This window comes from Hyperoodon ampullatus (genome assembly GCF_949752795.1).
Source record: "Hyperoodon ampullatus genome assembly, chromosome: 3".
NCBI lineage: Eukaryota > Metazoa > Chordata > Mammalia > Artiodactyla > Ziphiidae > Hyperoodon > Hyperoodon ampullatus.
The window spans coordinates 88,997,249-89,018,969 of NC_136916.1; the positions used below are offsets into that span (position 1 = coordinate 88,997,249).

At 40.6% G+C, this 21,721-nt stretch overlaps 1 protein-coding gene across 1 annotated transcript in view; it reads left to right on the plus strand.

Moving 5' to 3' along the window:
- Nucleotides 1-21,721, plus strand: part of FBN1 (fibrillin 1) — a gene marked incomplete at both ends in the record, with an annotated part of 254,926 nt that overhangs the window by 175,413 nt on the left and 57,792 nt on the right. The window contains 12 exons of the mRNA XM_079700378.1: nucleotides 3,750-3,872; nucleotides 4,026-4,148; nucleotides 5,596-5,721; nucleotides 7,521-7,643; nucleotides 9,392-9,514; nucleotides 9,810-9,974; nucleotides 12,352-12,420; nucleotides 12,506-12,631; nucleotides 13,858-13,980; nucleotides 14,635-14,793; nucleotides 17,813-17,884; nucleotides 21,568-21,693. Coding sequence (XP_079556504.1) covers nucleotides 3,750-3,872; nucleotides 4,026-4,148; nucleotides 5,596-5,721; nucleotides 7,521-7,643; nucleotides 9,392-9,514; nucleotides 9,810-9,974; nucleotides 12,352-12,420; nucleotides 12,506-12,631; nucleotides 13,858-13,980; nucleotides 14,635-14,793; nucleotides 17,813-17,884; nucleotides 21,568-21,693 — 1,458 coding nt within the window. The remainder of the gene's footprint in view (nucleotides 1-3,749; nucleotides 3,873-4,025; nucleotides 4,149-5,595; nucleotides 5,722-7,520; nucleotides 7,644-9,391; nucleotides 9,515-9,809; nucleotides 9,975-12,351; nucleotides 12,421-12,505; nucleotides 12,632-13,857; nucleotides 13,981-14,634; nucleotides 14,794-17,812; nucleotides 17,885-21,567; nucleotides 21,694-21,721) is intronic.

The window sequence follows — 21,721 nt, forward strand, 5'->3', positions numbered from 1 at the left end:
AGTGGAGTGTTTGAATATGGTGTTTTTGTTTGGTTGTTTCCCTTATGGCTCAGTTTCCCCTTCTGTTTGCTTTTATAACGAAGTACAGTCTTAGGCACAAGTCTGCCGTGGAAACAATTAATGAATAATAGTTGCTGTGTACATGCACACACACACGTGAAGAAACCTTTTATTCAGAGATGCCTTTAGACATTATGACCAAGTCTTTCTAATTCAGTTGTGACATACCGGTAGTGTAAGCCATTGAGATAATGACTTATACAAAGATTCACAAAATGGAAAATTGAATATGGGCACCTGAGTTACTCTTCCCTCCTATTCCAAAGCCCACGATACACGGCCTCTTGCAAATATAATTTATTTTCACCCTGAAAACATTGTGGTAAAATGGCAAATAGTTTCTTGAATTAGAAATGTATGTTCATATATTATCCATGATAACAAAAAGGAGGGAGACTCTCCTTTTAAAAAACAATAGTTATTTTCTTAATTTCAGGATTAAATATGGAAGGTAAAAAACCCACATGAAAATAAGAGTATCTTTGGACATTAGAAAATTGAAAAGAAAAAGATAACAGGATTACTAGATTGACAGGCTATGATCATCTCTGAAAATTGTACTTAGTAGAAAAGATTAGTGAATATTTCTATAAGTCTGTTAATACTGCCAAGATTTTGAAAGCAGACCTTTAATCAGGACTTAGAATAAAGTCCTGATGTGACTAAAGAAATCAGCTTGATTAGGCAGCTGTGGCTCAAGACAAAGAGCACCAAACAGGGGATGGGAAACTGGGTTCCAGGTGCTTCTGGCTCTGCCCATCACTGACCTTGGGGCCCTGACAAGTTCCCATGCCTTTGGGGACCCTCTTTGGTTTCCTTCTCTGAGAAACTGAAGATTAGGAAAGTCCAATTCTAAGGTCTTTGCACTTAGAAAATTCCTTTATTCTTTAACATCTGGAGGTTTCATCACTTAGGCAATCGAAAGTCATTGTTTCTACCTAACTCAGAGATCAGGACAAATAAAGGAGGGACATTATGGCAGCACACTGCAAGAGTGGTGCTTTGCATCATTAACTCTGAGGGGAGTGATTATCTGAGGAAGAAAGAAGTGTCTGTGGCCCTGCCTGGGAGCCCTTAAGTCAGGCTTCCTTTCTTGAATTCCCTGCCTATTTACCACTATTATCCCTGGGCTGGCCTTCCTCCTCATTTCCTTGGAATGTGCCGTGCTCAATTAGTCCGTTGATTAAAGCTCCCAGTCACAAGTTTAAAGCTGCCTGGTATGTGCTTCCCTTGACCTGCCTTAATAACTCAGTAGGTTCATGTGGCTGCCAAGGTTACATTAAAATTCACCTACACAATACGTTGTAACTGTAAGAACATTCTTCTAGGCGTGTTTTCATTTTATACTTATTAGTGATATTGCAAACTATTCTTGTAGGAAAAATAACATTATTTTATTTTGTGTTTGCTCTAGAAGTTATAACAAAGCCAAAGATCTCAGGACCATTTCAGAACTTCAGATGGAACATTTGGCAAACAGCATGTTTCCATACACTTTCAAATCATTTAATTGGGCTTCTTAAGTAAACAAAAGGGTAAACATAAGTTGCTTGCCCAGTTTATTTTTCATGTCACTATTCAAGTGATCACTGAAAATTCTTGCAACATTTCATATGCCAAGATTTACCTTCTTAACCTAAGTTTTATGTTAGACGTTGGTTTCCATACAGAATCATCGTATCCATACTTAGGAGTTCTTGTTCTTAGTTAATGAAAAAGTTTGTTATGAGGTTAAGTGCTTGTCTTTCATTATGAAATAGATCATTTTGGGGAAATAAGATTCTGGTACCAATTCCAATAATGATCACCAACTCCCTGTCTTACAGTTCAACTCAATTCTGACAACCACCTACCTGGAGAGAGTGTCAGATTCCACAGGTTAAGGACTCAGCCCCATAAAATTGTCCACACTTCAGATGCCAGTCGCAAGTCTAGGTTGTCTGTTATGAGTGCTTCTGACCAGTTGGCTATAAATCAAAGGTTCCCACCACCTCCTTGAATTTGATTAATTTGCTAGAGTGGCTCACAGAACTCAAGAAACCAGTTTACTCGTTAGATGTATCAGTTTACTATAAAAGAGTATAACTCAGAACAGCCAGATGGAAGAGATACATAGGGCAAGGTATGGGGAGATGGCACAGAGCTTCCATGCCATCTCTGAGCAAGCCATTCTCCCCAGATCCTCACTGTTCACCAACCTGGAAGCTGTCCAAACCCTATCTTTTGGGGTTTTCCTAGAGGCTTTATGACAGAGGCACGATTGATTAAATCATTGACCTTTGGTGACTGATTCAACCTACAGCCCCTCTGCTCTCCCTAGAGGTAGGGGGTGGGACTGAAAATTCCACCTCTCTAATCATGCCTTTGGTTCTCTTGGCAACCAGCCCCCATCCTTAAGTGCTTTCCAAACGTCACCTCATTAACATAACAAAAGACACCTTTTTCACTCTTAACACTTAGGAAATTCCAAGGGTTTTAGGAGTTCTGTGCCAGAAACAGGACAAAGACCAAATATACACTTCTTGTTATAAATCACAATATCACAGGAAACAAAACATATTTTACTTTATAATTTATAGTCTCTTCTTTTTTTTTTATTAAATTTTATTGGAGTATAGTTGCTTCACAGTGTTGTGTTAGCTTCACAGCAAAATGAATCAGCCATACATATACATATATCCCCTCCCTTTTGGATTTCCCTCCCATTTAGGACACCACAGTGCACTGAGTAGAGTTCCCTGTGCTATACAGTATGTTCCCCTCAGGTACCTATTTTATATATAGTATCAGTAGTGTATATGTGTCAATCCCAGTTCCTCCAACCCTGCCCCTTTCCCCCTTGGTGTCCATACATTTGCTCTCTACATATATTCTCTTCTATAATGCTTTTATATTATAGAATCTATCTTGGCTAAATTTGGAAATGGAATTTTGAAGAATGGAGAATTTTTGAGAATTTGAAGTCTTTTAGCAATGTGGCCCTAATCTGTTTCTCCCTTTACTGAAAAATCTCTCTTGAATTGACTTGAGTTTTACAGGAAATATGCAAGAAGCCTTGGGTCCCAAAGTGCTAGCTAGAGAAAAGATAGTTCACACACTGCCTTAAGGAATATTCTCTGCAAATGCTTGAATTAGCAATACCTAAAGTAAAACTTTTATAGAAATAAAGCGTGATTAAATAATACAGTGTTTTACATTTCAGAATAAAATATATTTAGTGTACAGAATATGATTGAAAAAGTTTTCTAACATGCCAACAACATTGTATTCCTTTGTCTATATGAGATATGAAAGCAATGTGCATCATTTCTCTATAGTTGATTTAATAAAAGTATTGGGAATAGAAACAAATGACCATGAGCATTAATAGGATAGAATGTTAGGCAACTCACTTTTTAAGATCTTCAACAGGAAGGAGCTTCGTTTTGTTTTGTAGTGGCTGGACACTTACATTAAAATAATGGAAAATAATTAGAGTTAACAACAGCAAGTAGCAGTATGTTGTTCTTTATAAATTGAAATTTAAATCTGTTCAATTTATGTAGCATATACATGTGGATGCTAAACCAATCTATGTTATACTGTGAGAAATGTGAAAGCAAGTCAAATTTTGAATATTGCTAAGTTATTTAAAAGACCCAAAAGGCACCTTTGCTAAACTTTTTTTAAACCACTGGTTATTTTTCCAGACATCAATGAATGTGAAATTGGAGCACACAACTGCGACAGACATGCTGTATGTACCAACACGGCAGGAAGCTTCAAATGTAGCTGCAGCCCCGGGTGGATTGGAGATGGCATTAAGTGCACTGGTGGGTTGGAAAATAACAGAAACTGCTTCTCATGAACTGCATGGATTATAAACGTGAAAATATCAACTCTGTAATGAAAAATTTAATTTGTGTTTTACTGATTTTAAATGTCACGTTTTCTGTTCATAATGATGTGTGACCTCTTTCCTTAAGATCTGGACGAATGCTCCAATGGAACCCACATGTGCAGCCAACATGCAGACTGCAAGAATACCATGGGCTCTTACCGCTGCCTCTGCAAGGAAGGATACACAGGCGATGGCTTCACTTGTACAGGTAGGCTCGTGTTGGAAACAGCTGTGTAAACGGCAGTCAGAAAAGCAAGGTGCTCGATGTCTTTCAAACCATCAATTCTTTTCTGAAGGCTGGGTCAGTTATAGACAACTTGGAACAGAAAATATTGGTTACTTGAAACGACATTCCTGTGGAATGGAAATTTGTAGCTGACTCAATTAGGGAGACCTCAGAAACTAAGTATATATATACATAGATGTATATATAGTTATATAGTTGATATATGTGTCACAGTATGTAATGATGTCATGAGTTTAAAATAAATCACACTTCCTTTCATAACCCTTAGCCTTTATATTTTTGTGCCTGTTTCTCACTGCTGACTTGTTTTCCATGTTAAAACCAAGTGTGAACTTGCTGTAGGAACCTATGTGAGGAAAAGAAATTAGACATTCTGGATCAGATCAACAGCATATATTTTTCTTCCACTTGCCATCGTTGTTATCGTTCCACATTAGTATAAATAAGAATTTCATAACTGCTTTGAAAGGAATTCATTCACTTCCAGTTTTACAATATATTAATGAAATTTTCTTCTCAGTGCTAATGAATAGTCATAGAATTAATGTGAACTATTACATACATTTAAATATGTATGATTAGAAACATGATTATAAAGAAATGATATATACACTTATCATGACCATGTATATACAGACAGCACTTTTTAAGTCAGTGCGTTGGTATTAAATAAGATATTGAGGTACATTTTTCATTGGCTGTTAGGTAGCATAGAAGCTCATAGGACCTGAAGCATCAGTTTATCCTGAGCACTCTGCTCACAAGAAGTCATTTAAACATAAAAGGGGCTGAGGGCCAGTAAGTGATTTATCTGGATTTTGTTTTAGCTCACTAAAAGTTTTATCGTACTTGAAATTGTTTTTGCTTAACCCAATGAAGTTTTGTCATCAAAAACTTCCCATTGCTTTTTAGAAAATATTCCAAGTTTCATGTACCAGGCATGTATGGTTCATGTGTTTGATACTTAACACCTGTGATTAGTAGCAAAACTCAGAAGAGATTAAGCAGGAATTTTTGGTCTCCTCTATAGATGCTATTCTAGGTCTTTTGCTGCCCATCTGAGCAGAGCCTGAAGCTTAAGAATCAGGCACAACCATGACATGTTATTTCCTGTCATGGATGTGTCCTCATGTTGATGATCCTGCTTGCAAAAGTCTTAGTGTGAATGATCTGTTTGACTTATTACCCATTAGAGATAATTTAGCATTCAGGATTCTGTATCTGAACCCCATGTTTACTATATATTCAATATTAGTATTCAAAAGGGAAAAATTGAGTTTAATGTGTCAAGTAGAAATTATGATGAAATACCGCTACCCTCAGGAAGCTGACAATTATAAAAGTTGTTGGACCTGAGGAATCAGAAAACTCCTAAGGAAGAGTAACTTGTGTTTCTTTCTGGCTGTAGATCTTGATGAGTGCTCTGAGAATCTGAATCTGTGTGGCAATGGCCAGTGCCTAAACGCCCCGGGAGGATATCGCTGTGAATGTGACATGGGCTTTGTGCCCAGTGCTGATGGGAAAGCCTGTGAAGGTAAGTGATGGGCAAGCTGCCGGGGGCCTTGCAGGGCCTGATGAGATCAGTTTATTTAAACATTCCTGATGCCTTTCATTTGTTTGTTTTTTACACCAAGTTGTGTTTTGGCTTCCCATCTAACCTGGTCAGTTCAGTTTGTGGAGAGATTGGGTCTCCAGCTGGACCATTTCTCTTTGTGTAGAGAAAATCTCAGCTATTGGGCCATAAGCTGCACATCCAGCCTTGGCCAGATGGTTTGCAAGAGCACACCCATTAGTCATAGGAGAATGGGGATAACCCAAGTCAGTGCAGCATATTCATCCCCATTGCTGGTGGAAAGAGCTCAAAGTGCTGGTGCCCTGATAGTGAAGGATTCTTTTCAAATATGGAAACACAGCTTTTAATCTCTGCTATGGTTTTGTTTCTAGAAATAAAGGCTTTAAAATAATAGCAGAGTGGATAGTCTTGTCTGTAGGTGGAGCAATGTCCTGGCTATGTCTCACATGGTCTCCAAATATCTAATACATATGAACGTGGAACAGTCTTTCGCAAATCCACTTAGTAAGGAACCCCTAGGGATGATACCATATGTCAAGATGTCTCTCAGCGTAAGGCTCCATCTTCCCGAGAAGTGTTGGTCAGACAGGAAGTGTCCTGAGAGCCTGCTGGCTGAGGATGGATCCCACTAAGAAACACAAGATTCTTCTCTTTACCCACACTTGTCAAATGTAAGCACATTATCCCTCATTGAGAAGAATTAGTGACCACAGTGAACTGAAAAAATTTCAGTAGAAATAAACACATGGTAACGATTGACAGTAGAGGTTTAAACAAGACCCTGATTAATGTCTTAACTAATCGCTGTTGCTTGTTACTAGGACATTAACTCCAAGTCAGTCTTTAGCTGTGACATGTATACTAATTCCCTCATATAGTTCTATGTAAATACTTTTCTTTGTTATGGAACCATTGGATGTTCTTTATACAGTTTATATGAAATAGGCAGAGTTTGATATAAAATTCCTCTGAGGCAAGAAACTAATTATGCTCTTGATCATGTGCCTAATGCCTTGTTTACTTCTGTTACTGTGAACATCCAAGGAAAACAGGTAATATGCCACCTCTGGGAGCAGAAATAGGCACAGTGAAAGTTTTGCTTCCCTTAATGCTATAAGGGAATGTTTTGTTTGTTTGTTTGTTCTTAATATAAATCAATACTGGCAGAGTGTTCATGGCTATTAAAAGCCAGTCTCAAGGCTGCAGATGTGCCTGCGTGCCAATTACACAAGCAGTATGTTAATGTGAGGCAGGGACAGAGGCCTGGAAAAAGCCTCCGCAGGTTTTAGATCTCCATCAACAACTGCAAACACACACCATGGTACTAGGAACACAGAGAACTATAAAAACTGATGATAAAAGTTACCACAAAGCCTTTGTGGTTCTTAACATTTTAACTCACAACAAAAACAGTGAATGTATAGATAAGAACAACCAAAGAATTTAGTCTAAGTTGGCTTGTTTGGCTCTTAACTTCACAAAAGCAATGTGGAGCTACGCAAAACACCGTAATGAGATACATATACATAAAATGCTTAGCCCACTGCTTGGCACGTCATAGGGGCTGAGAAAAGGGAAGTTCTCACCTAGTAGACTTCCTTACAGATGACAGATATCTGAAAGTCTATAGGAGAAGGACCTAGGTCGATGTCAGATAGTCTTCATTTTCTTAATAATAACATCATTTGCCTAATTACATTAGGCAGTTTCTTTAGCAAAGAAAATAATTTAATTTCTCCCCCTTTTCCTCCTTTCCCAAGATATTGATGAGTGCTCTCTTCCAAACATTTGTGTTTTTGGAACCTGCCACAACCTCCCTGGCCTGTTCCGCTGTGAGTGTGAGATCGGCTACGAACTGGACAGAAGCGGGGGGAACTGCACAGGTAAGGCATCCATTTGCCTGGAAATCTGCTCCCAGGTGTCCCAGGGGACCCAGCTGTTGGGGCCTTGCAGGATCGCACAGGGATGTGCGCAGAGTCACAGATGAAGAGCAGGGATGAAGAAGCATTAGGAACCACAGAATAAATTTCTTCAGACCTGGAACTGATTAGATGTGAGCATGCAGAGGGGAAAGTTGAAGAGAGTTGAAGGTGCAGAGTTAGTAGCCTAGAATCGAGCTCATGGTTACAGAGGCATGTTCCGGGCTTGCCGTGCCTTTTCTCCTTGGGCACATTTTTGGAGAGTTTCCTTTTGAAGGCTGTGCCCTGGGGTCATGGGTTTTGTCTTGAACTTCTCTGCTGAGACACCCACTCCTTCCGAGCCCTGGCCTGTTGGTGGCCACCAGAGAACGCGGTACCTAGAAGTCAGCCGCCCACTTCTAGTGTGTCGATCATTTTCTCGTAGAGCAAAGAACTCTTCAGGACCATTAAAAAAAAAAAAAATTAGAAAAGCCGTAGCAGGCACTCTGTAGACCCTCACTGGTTGATCTCGGCACTGAGTTAAGACTCTGAGAGCCATTTTCAGTTCTCCACCCTAGCGTCCCCTCCGATTCAAGGATACTAAGGAAATAGTTCCATTCTGTACAGGCTCAGGATTTCAAGAAAACCCTAATTTTTCCAGCTGTCTAAACAAGCCGTGACTCAGTGGCTCTCCAGTTATGACCACCTCCCTGAAATTGCTCAGGACTAAGGTATTCTTGCCCAAGCACACCTACTTCTCTTGGATTTTCAAAAAACTATTATGACACCAAGCCGGCCTCTAGCACACAGCAGGAAGTCACCTCTCCACCGCCATGCCTTCTCCTCAGTTCTCCAAATCCCCACCAGCATCATTCTACCTACCCTGATTCCTGTTAGTCTATCCTGTCCCTCTAAGGTCACATGCAATTTGAGCAAAAGAATTTTCCACAGTGGAACCTCCAAGAGGGTTACCGGGTCCGAGCAGGAGGACCAGAGCAGAAAGTATCATCCTCATTTCCCAGTCTCTTCTCTCTGAATCAGCATGTCTGTTCTTGAATATTTTACAAGTATTCAAAATAGACAAAAGGATTGCACAGGGGTGGAATTCGCCAAAACCCATGTCTTAAATATCTGGAATTCTGTACTTGTTTTTGGAATAGAAACTGAAAGGGAAATATTCAACCCAGCATCAGTGATGGGAGAGAGACTCTTAACAGGCCTGCAGAAACACGCTAAACCTTGTGTGTGTGTTTGTGCTTGTGCTCAGCCGCACCGAGGCAAGCACGCCCAGCGGGGGAGGCAGCAGAAGTCGCCGGCAACTGACGGTTCCCTGGGACATCTTGCTCTCATTTGATAAAATAACAAGCTGCACATATTAAATATATTTTCTTAAAACCTGTGTCTGAAGTTTTGGTTGACCGAGGTCACAGTAGTGTTTTGCTTTCAGTTACCTTCACTGAAATATTTTTCCTAGTTCCAAAGTTATATTTTCTCCTGATGACAAATTTGAATGCTAAATGTGTTCCAGGGGAAAAAGACCAAAGTCTATGACATATTTCCTTCCTGAGGGGTTTTATTTCAGAAGTGGAAGACTGTATTTCTAGGGGTAATTACAACTGGAAACTCTTAAAAATTCTAGTTGGGAGCCCTAGATTTGGTGCTACCGTTTTATGGTGATGCCTTCCCCCGTGTTGGCACGGGTGATAACTCTGCCCTTTGCTGTTTGGTTTTAGATGTTAATGAATGTCTGGATCCAACCACGTGTATCAGTGGGAACTGTGTCAACACCCCAGGCAGCTATACCTGTGATTGTCCACCCGATTTTGAGCTGAATCCCACTCGAGTTGGCTGTGTTGGTAAGATCTTAAAAACTTTTCAGAGAAACATACTGTTTGTTATTTTTAAAGCAACATTGAACGTTGCATTCTCAAATTTTAAAAAAGTAATCGTATAAAAATTTAAACATTTCCTAAATATGGTTTATACTTTCAGGTCCTTTTCTCTAGGTAAATTCCCAGTATGTGTGTTTGGGCACTTTTTAGTTTCTTAGTAAATTATGGTTATTAAACAGTCTTGGAAGTGGGTTTGAATTTTCAACCCTTACGTAGAAAGAATTTGCCTGATGCTTTTTTATTTGTATATGGTAAATAGATACCCGCTCTGGAAATTGCTATTTGGATGTTCGACCTCGAGGAGACAATGGAGATACAGCCTGTAGCAATGAAATTGGAGTTGGTGTTTCCAAGGCTTCCTGCTGCTGTTCTCTGGGTAAAGCCTGGGGCACTCCTTGTGAGCTATGCCCTGCTGTGAACACATGTAAGTGGACATCCTCCTAGTTATTATTATTATTCCAGCTCAGTCCCGTTCTCCTTTCTAGCTCCAGAGAATAGAAGCCACAGAGGGAGGGAGCTGCCACTGGTCTCTACTCTTTAATCAGGGAGGGGAGATCAGTCCTTCCAGCCCTGTTGAAGAATCCCACTCCCAATTTGGAAGTCAGAACAAGTCTCCAGTTGGCTTGCACTAAAAGGTCAAGTAGGGCAGGCAACATCTCATTTCTGTCTGAGTGAAAAGAAGATAGCAGTATTTTAAAGAAGATTTTCCAGGCTAGGTTACTTATATTAGGACACATTGATCTCTCCTCTTGTCATCTATTGGCTAGTCTTAGAAGCTCTAGGACAGATGGGAGTTTCCCTGGGTGAAAAAGAAGCAATTAACTAAGCAAATATGAAATGGAAAATCATTCCATTCTTATGGTATGCCTTGAAAGAAAGCTTTAGAGTGTGATTTTAAGGACATAATGTCTTCTAAAAACATAAAAGGCTTTCCTTTATTCTAAGTGGATGCTGTATTACGATTTAGAGTCAGATGTAGCTTCTGGGGCAAAGGTCAGTGGCTGCTGCTTACAGGGTATATTGGGATAGGTATTGATTCTTTCCTTGCTGAAGGGTCACTTATTTACTTTTTCTAAAATTATTTGTTGAGTACCTAGAGGATGTACTTTGTGTGTGCAGAGGTGATAATTTATGGATAATTGGATGGCTAATTCTAGTCTAATGGGTAGTTCCTGCCTTCCAGGAGTGTACAGTCTAGCAAAATATGACCTAAACATAAGAGCTGTAATTCAATGTAGACCTCAATAAGGGAAGAAAGAAGAGCAGACTCAGTGCCGTGAGTGGGAGAAAGAGAACACCTGGTTCCAGTTAGGACTGTGTCACTTGCCACCCATGTAACTTTGGAGTCAGCAAGCCTGTTTCCTCATTCATAACATGCCTCATAGGATTAAACGAAATCACTCAGGTAAAGCACTCAGCACAAGGATGGATGCTTGGCAGGCACCTCCTTCTCTCCTTTATTCAGAAAGGGAAGTCAGTTGTGATTGGCAGTGTGTGGTGATAACTTGGTGCATTTTTTAATTGGGGCTTGAAGGAAGGGTGTGACATGAAAGAGGGGACTTAAAAAGAGTAGATGATTGCAGAAAGGGGAGAGAAAAATAAAAGAGGAGGATAGTTAATTTCACTGATGTTGAAAGAATCAAAGCAAGATGGTTAGGTGGGGTGCAGGGGGAGTCAGTTCTATTGAGTAACAATGATTAGCCAAGCAATAGAGGTCCACCCCACCTTAAACTGGATCAGAGCTAGAACTGGAATACATACATATATACATGTATGCATATATACATAAAATTTCAGAAATCAAAGAGGGGGATTATCAGATTTGGAAAGACCATGATCAATATGGAAGAACTGATTCTTACAGACGCTTATCAAGATGATACAGCAGATTTGGGTCATTCTTATCCATATGTTCCTGTATGGACCACACTGCTGGTGCATGGCACTGAAAGAAATGTTTTCGAGTGAAATACTTGGATGACAGAATTAATGGAGGGAATCAAAGGACACTGTAAAAAGTTGGTTTTGGAAACCAGGGGAATTAGTGTTGCCATCAGTAGAAACAGAGGGGCAAGAAAACTCTCTAGTCATTAACGAGAGAAGTGGGATGGGAACCAAGAAAGAACAGCTTTTCCTAAGGCTCTGTTTGGAAAGGGTTTTGGAGACAAGCTGATTAACAATATTAAGGGAAGTTGTGATTCCCAGGAGATAAGACTGAACAAAACATAAAAATGGAGGAGATGGGGCTTCCCTGGTGGCGCAGTGGTTGTGAGTCCGCCTGCCGATGCAGGGGACACGGGTTCGTGCCCCGGTCCGGGAAGATCCCACATGCCGCGGAGTGGATAGGCCTGTGAGCCATGGCCGCTGAGCCTGCGCGTCCGGAGCCTGTGCTCCGCAACGGGAGAGGCCGCAACGGTGGGAGGCCCGTGTACCGCAAAAAAAAAAAAAAAAAATGGAGGAGATGGTTACAAAATAAAAAGGGAAAGAAAAATCTTTAAAAAGAAATAATGATGGAGATAGAGAATAAAATAGTTCATAAGAACATAAGACCAGAGAGTAGACGGAAGGTTCAGAGACTGAGGACAGTAGCCTTACATTTGGCACACATAGAAAAAGCCATTTGAAAGGACAAGTGTATACAAAGATGTTAACCTGCTTCAGGTGAGTGGGGTAACTGCCAAAGGTTCCTGAAAATGAATATTTTCAGATGGATATGTCAGTTTTTCTCTTGAGGATACTATTTCTAGAAATTTTTGATTCAGAAGAACTCAGTCTGATTTTTTGTTTGTTTGTTTCCATAGCTGAGTACAAAATTCTTTGTCCTGGAGGAGAAGGTTTTCGACCCAACCCTATAACGGTCATATTGGAAGGTAATTCTTTTTCGCTTATCTTAAATTGCGCACCTTTGGAACTTCCTCGGTTTTATTTACAATGCTGTCGTTGTCATTTTGATAGATATCGATGAGTGCCAGGAGCTCCCAGGGCTGTGCCAAGGCGGGAAATGTATCAACACCTTTGGCAGTTTCCAGTGCCGCTGTCCGACGGGCTACTACCTGAATGAAGACACCAGAGTGTGTGATGGTAAATGGCCCTTTTAGGATGACAGGTTCTTTCAGATATTAAGAACTGACCTCAAAAACCAGCATACAGTTAGTCACCAGGGAAACTGAGACTCTAGCAATACAGCACAATAGTCTAAGTGCGAACGTGGCCAGGAAACGATGCCACACGTGGCAGCTTGCGCTCATGTTAGTGACAGAATATCATGTCCGATACACCCTAAATCGCCCTCTTTTTTTTTTTTTTTTTTTGAGAGAAATGGTGTTTTGTTATCTTGAGCCATAGTCCTGTTTATGCCTGCAGAGTTTTCTATGCTCTTCAGAAAAGCCATTTTTATTGGAGTAGCACAGGTCTCATTTCAGTGGCTTCTATATTCTGGACAGTTCTGGGCTCTTCTTCTTGTCCTTTACCACTTATCATTTGTACTAAGCATTTAAATGAGCTTCTCTTTGGAGGCAGCCCCTTTGGTTTTATGATGCAAGTGATGACTTCTGTTCATCCTGTATTACTGGGAAGATGGAGACTATCGACCACTGTTAGCTTTCAGAGCACGTGGACCACTGACCAGCGTGGGGAAATGGTTTTCATCTATATACAGGAGTCACACAACGGATTTGGGAAGAGAAGACCTCCCTGTGTCCTGGAGGGGAAATATTCCTCTGGTTCTCCAAAAGGCTTATTAGGTGACCTCGGCAATGACAACCTTGTTGAGTATTAGTCAAGCATCACAATACACATGACACAGCTTAAGACCCAGGGAGTTAACAAAAATTAGAATCAACCCCTGTGTTTGAAAATGGGGAAGGAGGCGTGATATACCTACTTCTGTGCTGTCTTACCAGTGCAGATTCATGAAGCCAGTTTTTGATGGCTTCAGGATATATCATATCCTTCCTGAGATTTTGTGAACATATGAAGTACCTAGCTATCTTCCTGAAACATACTTGAGAATTATAATTTCTCCACATTACCATCACTGCACGTGTTTGAGGATGTTTTGGACTCGTTTATGAAGAACTCATATCAGAAGGTAAAATGTCCTTTTCTAAAACTCCTCTCCTGAAAATGCACACATTAGCACAGACTAAGGACACTGAAGAATGAAACATCCATTTTCCTTATCCAGTTTGCGAAGTGCCCTGTGGATTTTCTCCAAGACCATCAACATTTATATTGACCCTGAGTACCAGACCATTCCAAAGAGTGAAATTTCCACATTCACATACCACTTTCCCTTTGGATTATAGATGTGAATGAATGTGAAACTCCCGGAATCTGTGGTCCAGGGACATGTTATAACACCGTGGGCAACTACACCTGTATTTGCCCTCCAGACTACATGCAAGTGAATGGGGGGAATAATTGCATGGGTAAGTCCCAGCTTTTCTTTATAATGCATGTTTGGTCTTCATTTGCAAAGAGAAAAAGAGCTTCCGAGCCAGCAATTAGTCCTCAGCATTAAGTTACTCTAAGAGCGAGTACTGCCACCCTTTCACTGAGAGAGCCTCCTCCCCTGTAAAGCATAAGCTGGGCCTTTTCTCACCACCTCGTGTGGGTGGTTGGGAGTTTTCTTTAAAATGTAATGTTGGAAAATCCCAAACAAAGGTTTAATAGTACTTCTTTTGTTTGATTTTGGGTGTATCTTTATACAACTATATTTACAGCACTGACCTACAGTATTAAAACATCATGAGTCGGAAATGAGAAAATCACTGCCAAATAGCAGTGGAGAATTGTTACTAGGAGACTGGGTGGAGAGTCACGTAAAGTTTATTAACACCGCAGCTACATAATGACTAAGTTCTGTGGCACAAAACAACAGGGAATATATTTCTCAAAGTCCTTTTTCTTGTAGCAGCAAAGGACGATGGAGAGCTGTGTGAGAGCAGGCTTTTCCTGCCCTGATTGAAGTCAAGTTACAATACACTTCAAAAGAGATTCACTCCTTAAGTATCCCCTTAGAATCTCCCTGTCGTGATTTCCCCATGGCATCACCAGTCCCTTAACTTCCTCCTTTCCTCTAGATATGAGGAGAAGCTTGTGCTACAGGAACTATTACGCTGACAACCAGACCTGCGACGGAGAACTGTTGTTCAATATGACCAAGAAGATGTGCTGTTGTTCCTACAACATTGGCCGGGCCTGGAATAAGCCCTGTGAACAGTGTCCCATCCCAAGCACAGGTGAGTTTTAGTTTCACCGTTACCAGAAAGATAGCTCGGTACATTACCCACAAATTGTTGGGGAAAATGAATCTCAGCAAGGGAAGAAAAGGGTGCATCGTTGATCTTCATAAGAAAAGATTAGCTCACAAGGGCAAATAGTTAAATTCACAGTTTGATCTTAGTCCTTGCAGCTGAAAACTGAGTCACAGAATATGCTTTCTAATTTATACCCAGGTTCATTCACCAGACGTATAGACTCAGTATATCACAAAAATATAAACATCGTTCTCATTGTTATGGAGTCTGCTATATAAGTAAAAGTCTGGAAACATTGGGCAAAGCAGTATGACAAATAAGTAAACCATAGTCCTATCAATTTTACTTATTTATAACTAATCTTGTTCCAGAAAGAATTCAAGGTGGCCCACAAAGATTCAAATGTAAAATAAGAAGGCCTAATGCAAATGGCAAGCAAGGGTAAGAAACTCAGAGCAAGGAACAAGGGTAATACACAAGATCCAAGCTGGGAATTCCTACACACTTGCCAGCAACGAGCAATAACTTGGGCTCTAAACCTTCTAGCAGCTCATATAGAGGGAGATGTGATCGAATCCAAGAGTCTCCATGACCACAAAGCAAAATCAACACTAAAGAAAAGCAGAGAAGATCAACTCCTTGATATTGAGATCTCAGAGAAATTTCTTCTTATATCCTCATACAGAAAACTCCAAATAATGTTATCTGTTTGGAAAAAAAAAGTCTAATTTACATCTTAGCAGTAAATGAAGCAAAAACTTTGGTGCGGTGTTCTTATACGGTAGATGATATATGTCATATATATCATGATGACATCATTTACTAATGATGATCTAGATTATCTGATTGAATGAACTACCATGCAGAGCATTGATCTGAGAATTGTGTGGTACCTACTCCATTCCCCACAGTGATATGTAAAATCCTAAACCTATTGTCTGGTGCTACCTGACAGTGCATAAAACAGAAGATTCTTTTTTAGTAAAATATACCATTTCATCCATTGTTTGCTCTGGAAATAGTATAATAACCATTACTTAGAATTACGAGTTGTCTCCACTCTGCAAGATGTTGTTAGACCAGGGGTTGGCAAACAAGAGCCCATAGGCCAAATCCAGCCCTCCTCCTATTTTTGTATGGCCCACAAGCTAAAAATAATTTTGACATTTTTAAATGGTTGGAAAAAAAGTCAAAGGAATGATATGTCATGACCTGAAAATTTTATGAACTTCAAATTTTAGTAAATAAAATTTTACTAGAATTCAGCCCCACTAATTTATTTACATATTATCTATGGTTGCTTTCGTGAAATAGTTGAGTAGTTTTAACAGAGACTGCACAGCTTGCAAAACCTAAAATATTTACTTTTTAGCCCTCTAAGAAAAAATTTGCTGACCCCTGATCTTGACCAATGGCCTTCAAATCTTTTGATCACACATACCTATCGTTAAAAAACCTGGAGGTTGGGCCTCCCTGGTGGCGCAGTGGTTGAGAGTCCGCCTGCCGATGCAGGGGATACGGGTTCGTGCCCCGGTCTGGGAGGATCCCATATGCCGCGGAGCGGCTGGGCCCGTGAGCCATGGCTGCTGAGCCTGCGCATCCGGAGCCTGTGCTCCGCAACGGGAGAGGCCACAACAGTGAGAGGCCCGCGTACCACAAAAAAAAAAAAAAAAAAAAAAAAAAAAAAAAAAAAAAAAAAAAAAACCTGGAGGTTACACACACTTGCTGTGTGTATTTACAAGTAAAAGTATATGTGTATATGTCTCTATATATTTGTTTTCAATTATATTGAGAAATGCATTGATTATTTTCATAAACTGTTCTATTATAAAATATACACAAAATTAATTTTAAAATTGGATTTTACAAAGATAGACATCCTAGTATTTTCTTTTTTACCTTGATGGATCATTGTACATTCCCCTGCATACCACTTTGGAGATCTCTGATAAAGACTATCATTTACTTTCAGAAATATCTGTCTGAGTTTTAAGAATCTGCATACTCTTAATATAAAATGCAAGGTTTCGTCTTCATGTTGAATATTGGCCAAATCCAGACATGGCTGTTCATTAGCTATGCAGTCTGCACACATTTTAGGAGTCCCTGAAATTTGTCTGGATGGTCAGTGGAGCTGGCGTGACACTGTTGGAAGTGGACCCTAACTCCTTTTTTTATAAGGAAATAAAAGCACTAGGAAAAGAACATGTTACATTTTGATTAAAATACTTTTGGAAACCTTTTACTAATTTTCAGTAGGTTTGACCCATAAGGCAATGGCCATCTTGAGCTTAAATTGATACCATGCTATACTGGTTACACTCATGATCTGGAATTACAGAATTGCAGAGTTAAAAGGGACCACAGATGACATTTAGTGCATCCTTTATTATCAACTTTGATGAATTCAGGTGAAGGAGAGAAAGATAAAGGGTCGGGGGGGAGGGAGTGAGAGAGAACAAGAGAACTGCATCAAAAGAAATCCAGCTCCAAAACTTGAAGTAATGAGGTAAGTTGGTTGGTTGACTTGAATTCGTCATTAATAGACCTCCTATCAAGAACTTAGCTTGATTTGACATGGTCTCCCCCAGTCTATCGAGGAAATGGCTTTTGTATACATTCATTAAATCCTAGATCCCTTAATGCAGAGTGGAAAGAGGCACTCATGCCAGTCCCTGGGTTCAGAACTGAACAACATCCTTATAGAAATCCAGATTCCTACAGGCAGGATCATACAAATAAGTGGCATATGATATAGAGACCTCTGCTTCTGCCTCATTATTACATCAACATGAGGTTACTTTTCCTTCAGTGCTTGTCTTAAGAAGAAGTTTACACCATCTGTAGAAATTTTCAGATTAATTTTTTATTTAAAAATTTTCAAAATACAGGTAAATACCTTTCAAGAATGTATACAAAGTAATTTTGTTCAGCCTAATTATTGCTCTCTGCTCACCCCTATTCCCACCCCGCCCACCCCACCTTTGTTCAATCACTGCAGATGAATTTGCTACACTCTGTGGAAGTCAAAGGCCAGGCTTCGTCATCGACATTTACACTGGTTTACCTGTTGGTGAGTTATGATGCCTTTGTTGGAACTTTTTGTCTCTGCCTTTGTGTTAAGAAAAGGAAGTACACACTGTTATTTTCTCAGTTTGCTTTTTTTTTTCTTAGAAGGAACAAATCATTAAACAGCGCCATTTAGCTTTATTGAAACTCTGATTCTTAGTTTGAAACAAACAGTACAGACACCCCGTGTAGCTCCACCTAATTGGCAGCAGCATTTGTCGGTCATGATTAAGGGGACTGGAAAGCTTTTCACAGAATTACAATCAAGCTTAGTTAAACCAACCCTGGGCATCAACAAAGAGAGATTCTGGGAGTAGGGCCAGTTGACGTTTGATTTGACTATAATTCCCAATCCTTCCATCTGACTAAGACCTGAGTTTAATATGACTGTTCATACCAATCCTTATGTGTAGGTGGATCAATTTTATCTCACATAGAATCTCCTCAGGTCATCTGCTTTGGGATTTTTAGATGTGAAATTAAAAAAAAAAAAAATCTTTCCAATCTGAGGCCCTGTCTGGTAACTGGAGCAGAGACCACTGCAGTGCTAGTGAAGCTTATGCAAGATTCAGAAGTATTGCACAGCATCCAGCCAATGGAAGTGATGCCTTTGTGGTTTAAAACCAAATAACATAAAAGTAGATGGAAAGCTATTGCATTCTCAGAGTCTTTCCCCAGTGTGATGTATATGGATCCTTAGATGCCCCTCTTAATTCTGAGCAGTTGTGTCTAGTAGCAAACATCACCTTATTCCTAAGAAGTAAACTGAAATCCACGTCAGCCTTTCCAATGACCTTGTTTAAGAAAACAAGGGTCCGGTCCAGCAATCAGCCTGGCTCTCTTAGTGCCAAATACATATGGCTCCATAGTCAACGTCCAAAGAAACTTCATGATTTGGAAAGAAAACCTGTTAAATGGCATTGGCCTGAAACACCCGGCTCTAGCTGCTTTGTTTTTCCCCTTCCCAAAACAGATCTTTTCATTTCCTTAGAATCTCTGATCTGACGATAAGTGGTCTTTTTTTTTTTTTTTCTTTTTTTTTGCGGTACGCGGGCCTCTCACTGCTGTGGCCTCTCCCGTCGCAGAGCACAGGCTCTGGACGCGCAGGCTCAGCGGCCATGGCTCACGGGCCCAGCCGCTCCGCGGCATGTGGGATCTTCCCGGACGGGGGCACGAACCCACGCCCCCTGCATTGGCAGGCGGACTCCCAACCATTGTGCCACCAGGAAAGCCCGGATAAGTGGTCTTTAATAGTAGAATCCATTGTCCTCCGTGGATGGACCAGGCGTGTACCCCAGCAAGGCCTACCTTCTAATGTTGGTAACAGGCAAAGACTCAAAAGAGCATTAACATCATCCACTAATAAAACTGGAAAGGCTTCAGACATCATCTAGTCCACATCAGCTAGACCTTGCCTTACAGTTGAGGGGACAGAGGCCTAGACAGGGGAAGGGACTCAGCTGAGGTCACCTGGCTAATTAATAACAGAGCTGAGACCAGAATCCAGTCCCGACTCACAGCTTGCTTTGCCTCTAGCTCTTGAAAACTGGAAATGTGATAGTTAGCAGTATACTTATTGTTAGCAAATTCCAGCATGACAAAATATTTAGATGACTGAGAAACTTTGTTTTATTTAAGCTTTATACTCTTCTTCTGAAAGGTCTGAAGATTGTTGGCATATAGAACCCATTCGTGTGGGGTTAAAACTATAGCAAGTTTATTAATCTTGTCTTTAAACATAAACTTTTCCAAGTTGAAGTTCAAATGGAATCCAGACAGGAAAAGAAAATATAATTTTTAATATATGCTTTTGCTCTTTTATGCCTAACAATGGCTAGAAATTTGACCCAGCCTGTTATTGTTAAACTTGAAAATACATCTCTTATATTTAAAACAAATGAATGTGAACATAACATTTCATGTTTTAACCCGTACATAGTTCAAGAATGTCTGAATATTTTTTTTCTTTTTGCTGATAGTGCATAGTTGTGATATTTCTTTGCCTAACTTTTTAAGAACATGAATGACAAATGTGTGAAAAATCTAAAACATAATTACTTGTATTCAAAATGGAAATATACCCTTTGATATTCTAAGCTGGGTTTTTTCCATTAAAGAGATCAATTTGTCTTCAAACAAAATCAAGCCCTTTAGAAAAAGGTCCAACATAAATCCATGTCCTGTCAAATTTCTCCTTTAAAACAGATTGGCTTTAGGGTGTGATTCTTCTGAAAGCTCTTGTGAGTTCCACTTAAGTCTATAGCCATCTTCTTACAACTTATGCAAACAAAGTATCTTGCAGAGGCTCCTGACTATGATACGTAAAGGAAAGTATCTCAGCAACAATAACAAAAACCTAATGGATTGGAAAGACCAAAGCTTTACATTCCCTCCCTGCTTCTGAAGTGTTTTGTGAAACTCTGCCAGAGGGCTGGTAGAGGGGCCCTCTGGGATAACAAGCACTTCGCTAATGGTTTTGTGAAGATTGTTTGACTGTGGAAAAGCATACGGGAGACAGGACAGCCTGTTAGCGGATTCCTGGTATCGAATCCCAACTCTGCCTCCTGTTGGCTGTACCGTCTTTGGCAAGTTCCATGCTCTGACTTGGCCTTAGTTCCATCATCTGCATCATGAGGATAGTCAGAGTACCTAGAGACCATCTCATAGGGTGGCCCTGATGATTTGGTAACTAAATTCAGGTTAAATGCTTGAGAAATATACCAGGCATACAGCAAGGGAGACACTACTGTTACTGTCACTGTTACCGTTATTATCCTAGAGGACACTGAATGGTCAGGAGTTCAGAGCAGGTCAAACAGCGAGTGGACCCACCAGGCTGGTGAGGAGGCCAGACTTGCCCACATGGCTCCCTCACCCGCTGGCCAGCCTGCTTTAGCAGCCTGGGTCCTGGCTCTGCTCTCACTCCTACTTTGGTCCTGTTTTAATGCTCACTAACCCCACTTCCAGGTACTGGTTCTTAATTGAATACATATTAATTGGCACTTAACATTTGTCAGACAGTGTACCAGGGGCCAGTAACACCGTAGCGTAGAACCCCAGCGCCTGGGCTTGGGAAGCCACAGTCTACTGTGACAGTCCTTCCTTGGTGCTTGCTCTCTCTCCATGGTCAGCTCAGGCCCAGCTTACATCCCCAGACCTGACTTACCTCCATTCGAAAGCCACGTGGAGGAGAAAGGGGGTGTTGAAGTGGAATTTGGAAGATCAGAGTTGGCCGTGACCATGGGCTCCTCCTCTGTTCTTCACCAGCTCTCCTCTCCCATTCTAGACCAACACCACCACACACTTGGGGTAGTGAGACCACTTTCTCTTGGCAGTCACTTTTATTCTACTCACCTGGTGCACAAGGCCCGGTGGTACAAAGATGGCTCCTACCTGGACAAAGCCGATATTATAAAACAAAACCAGAAAAACAGATAGTCAGTCAGATAGACACATGAGTGTCTGACAAGCAGTCTAGTTATCTCAGTTTGCTCTTCACTGACGTCCCTGCTTCCATCACCACCCCAGCACACATGCACACACGCAAGCACGTACACACACACTTTCTCTTTTTGGCTTTAGACCTTACATAGAATGAATTAGAAGCAGCTGACTTTCAATTCCAGTTTACCCTGCCGAGGGACCACGTGCCGTTCCGTCACTCACACGTACCTGCTCTGTTTCTAGATATCGATGAATGTCGGGAGATCCCGGGGGTCTGTGAAAATGGCGTGTGTATCAACATGGTTGGCAGCTTCCGATGTGAATGTCCAGTGGGCTTCTTCTATAATGACAAGTTGTTGGTTTGTGAAGGTAAGAGAGGCTGTCACTATGTCACATC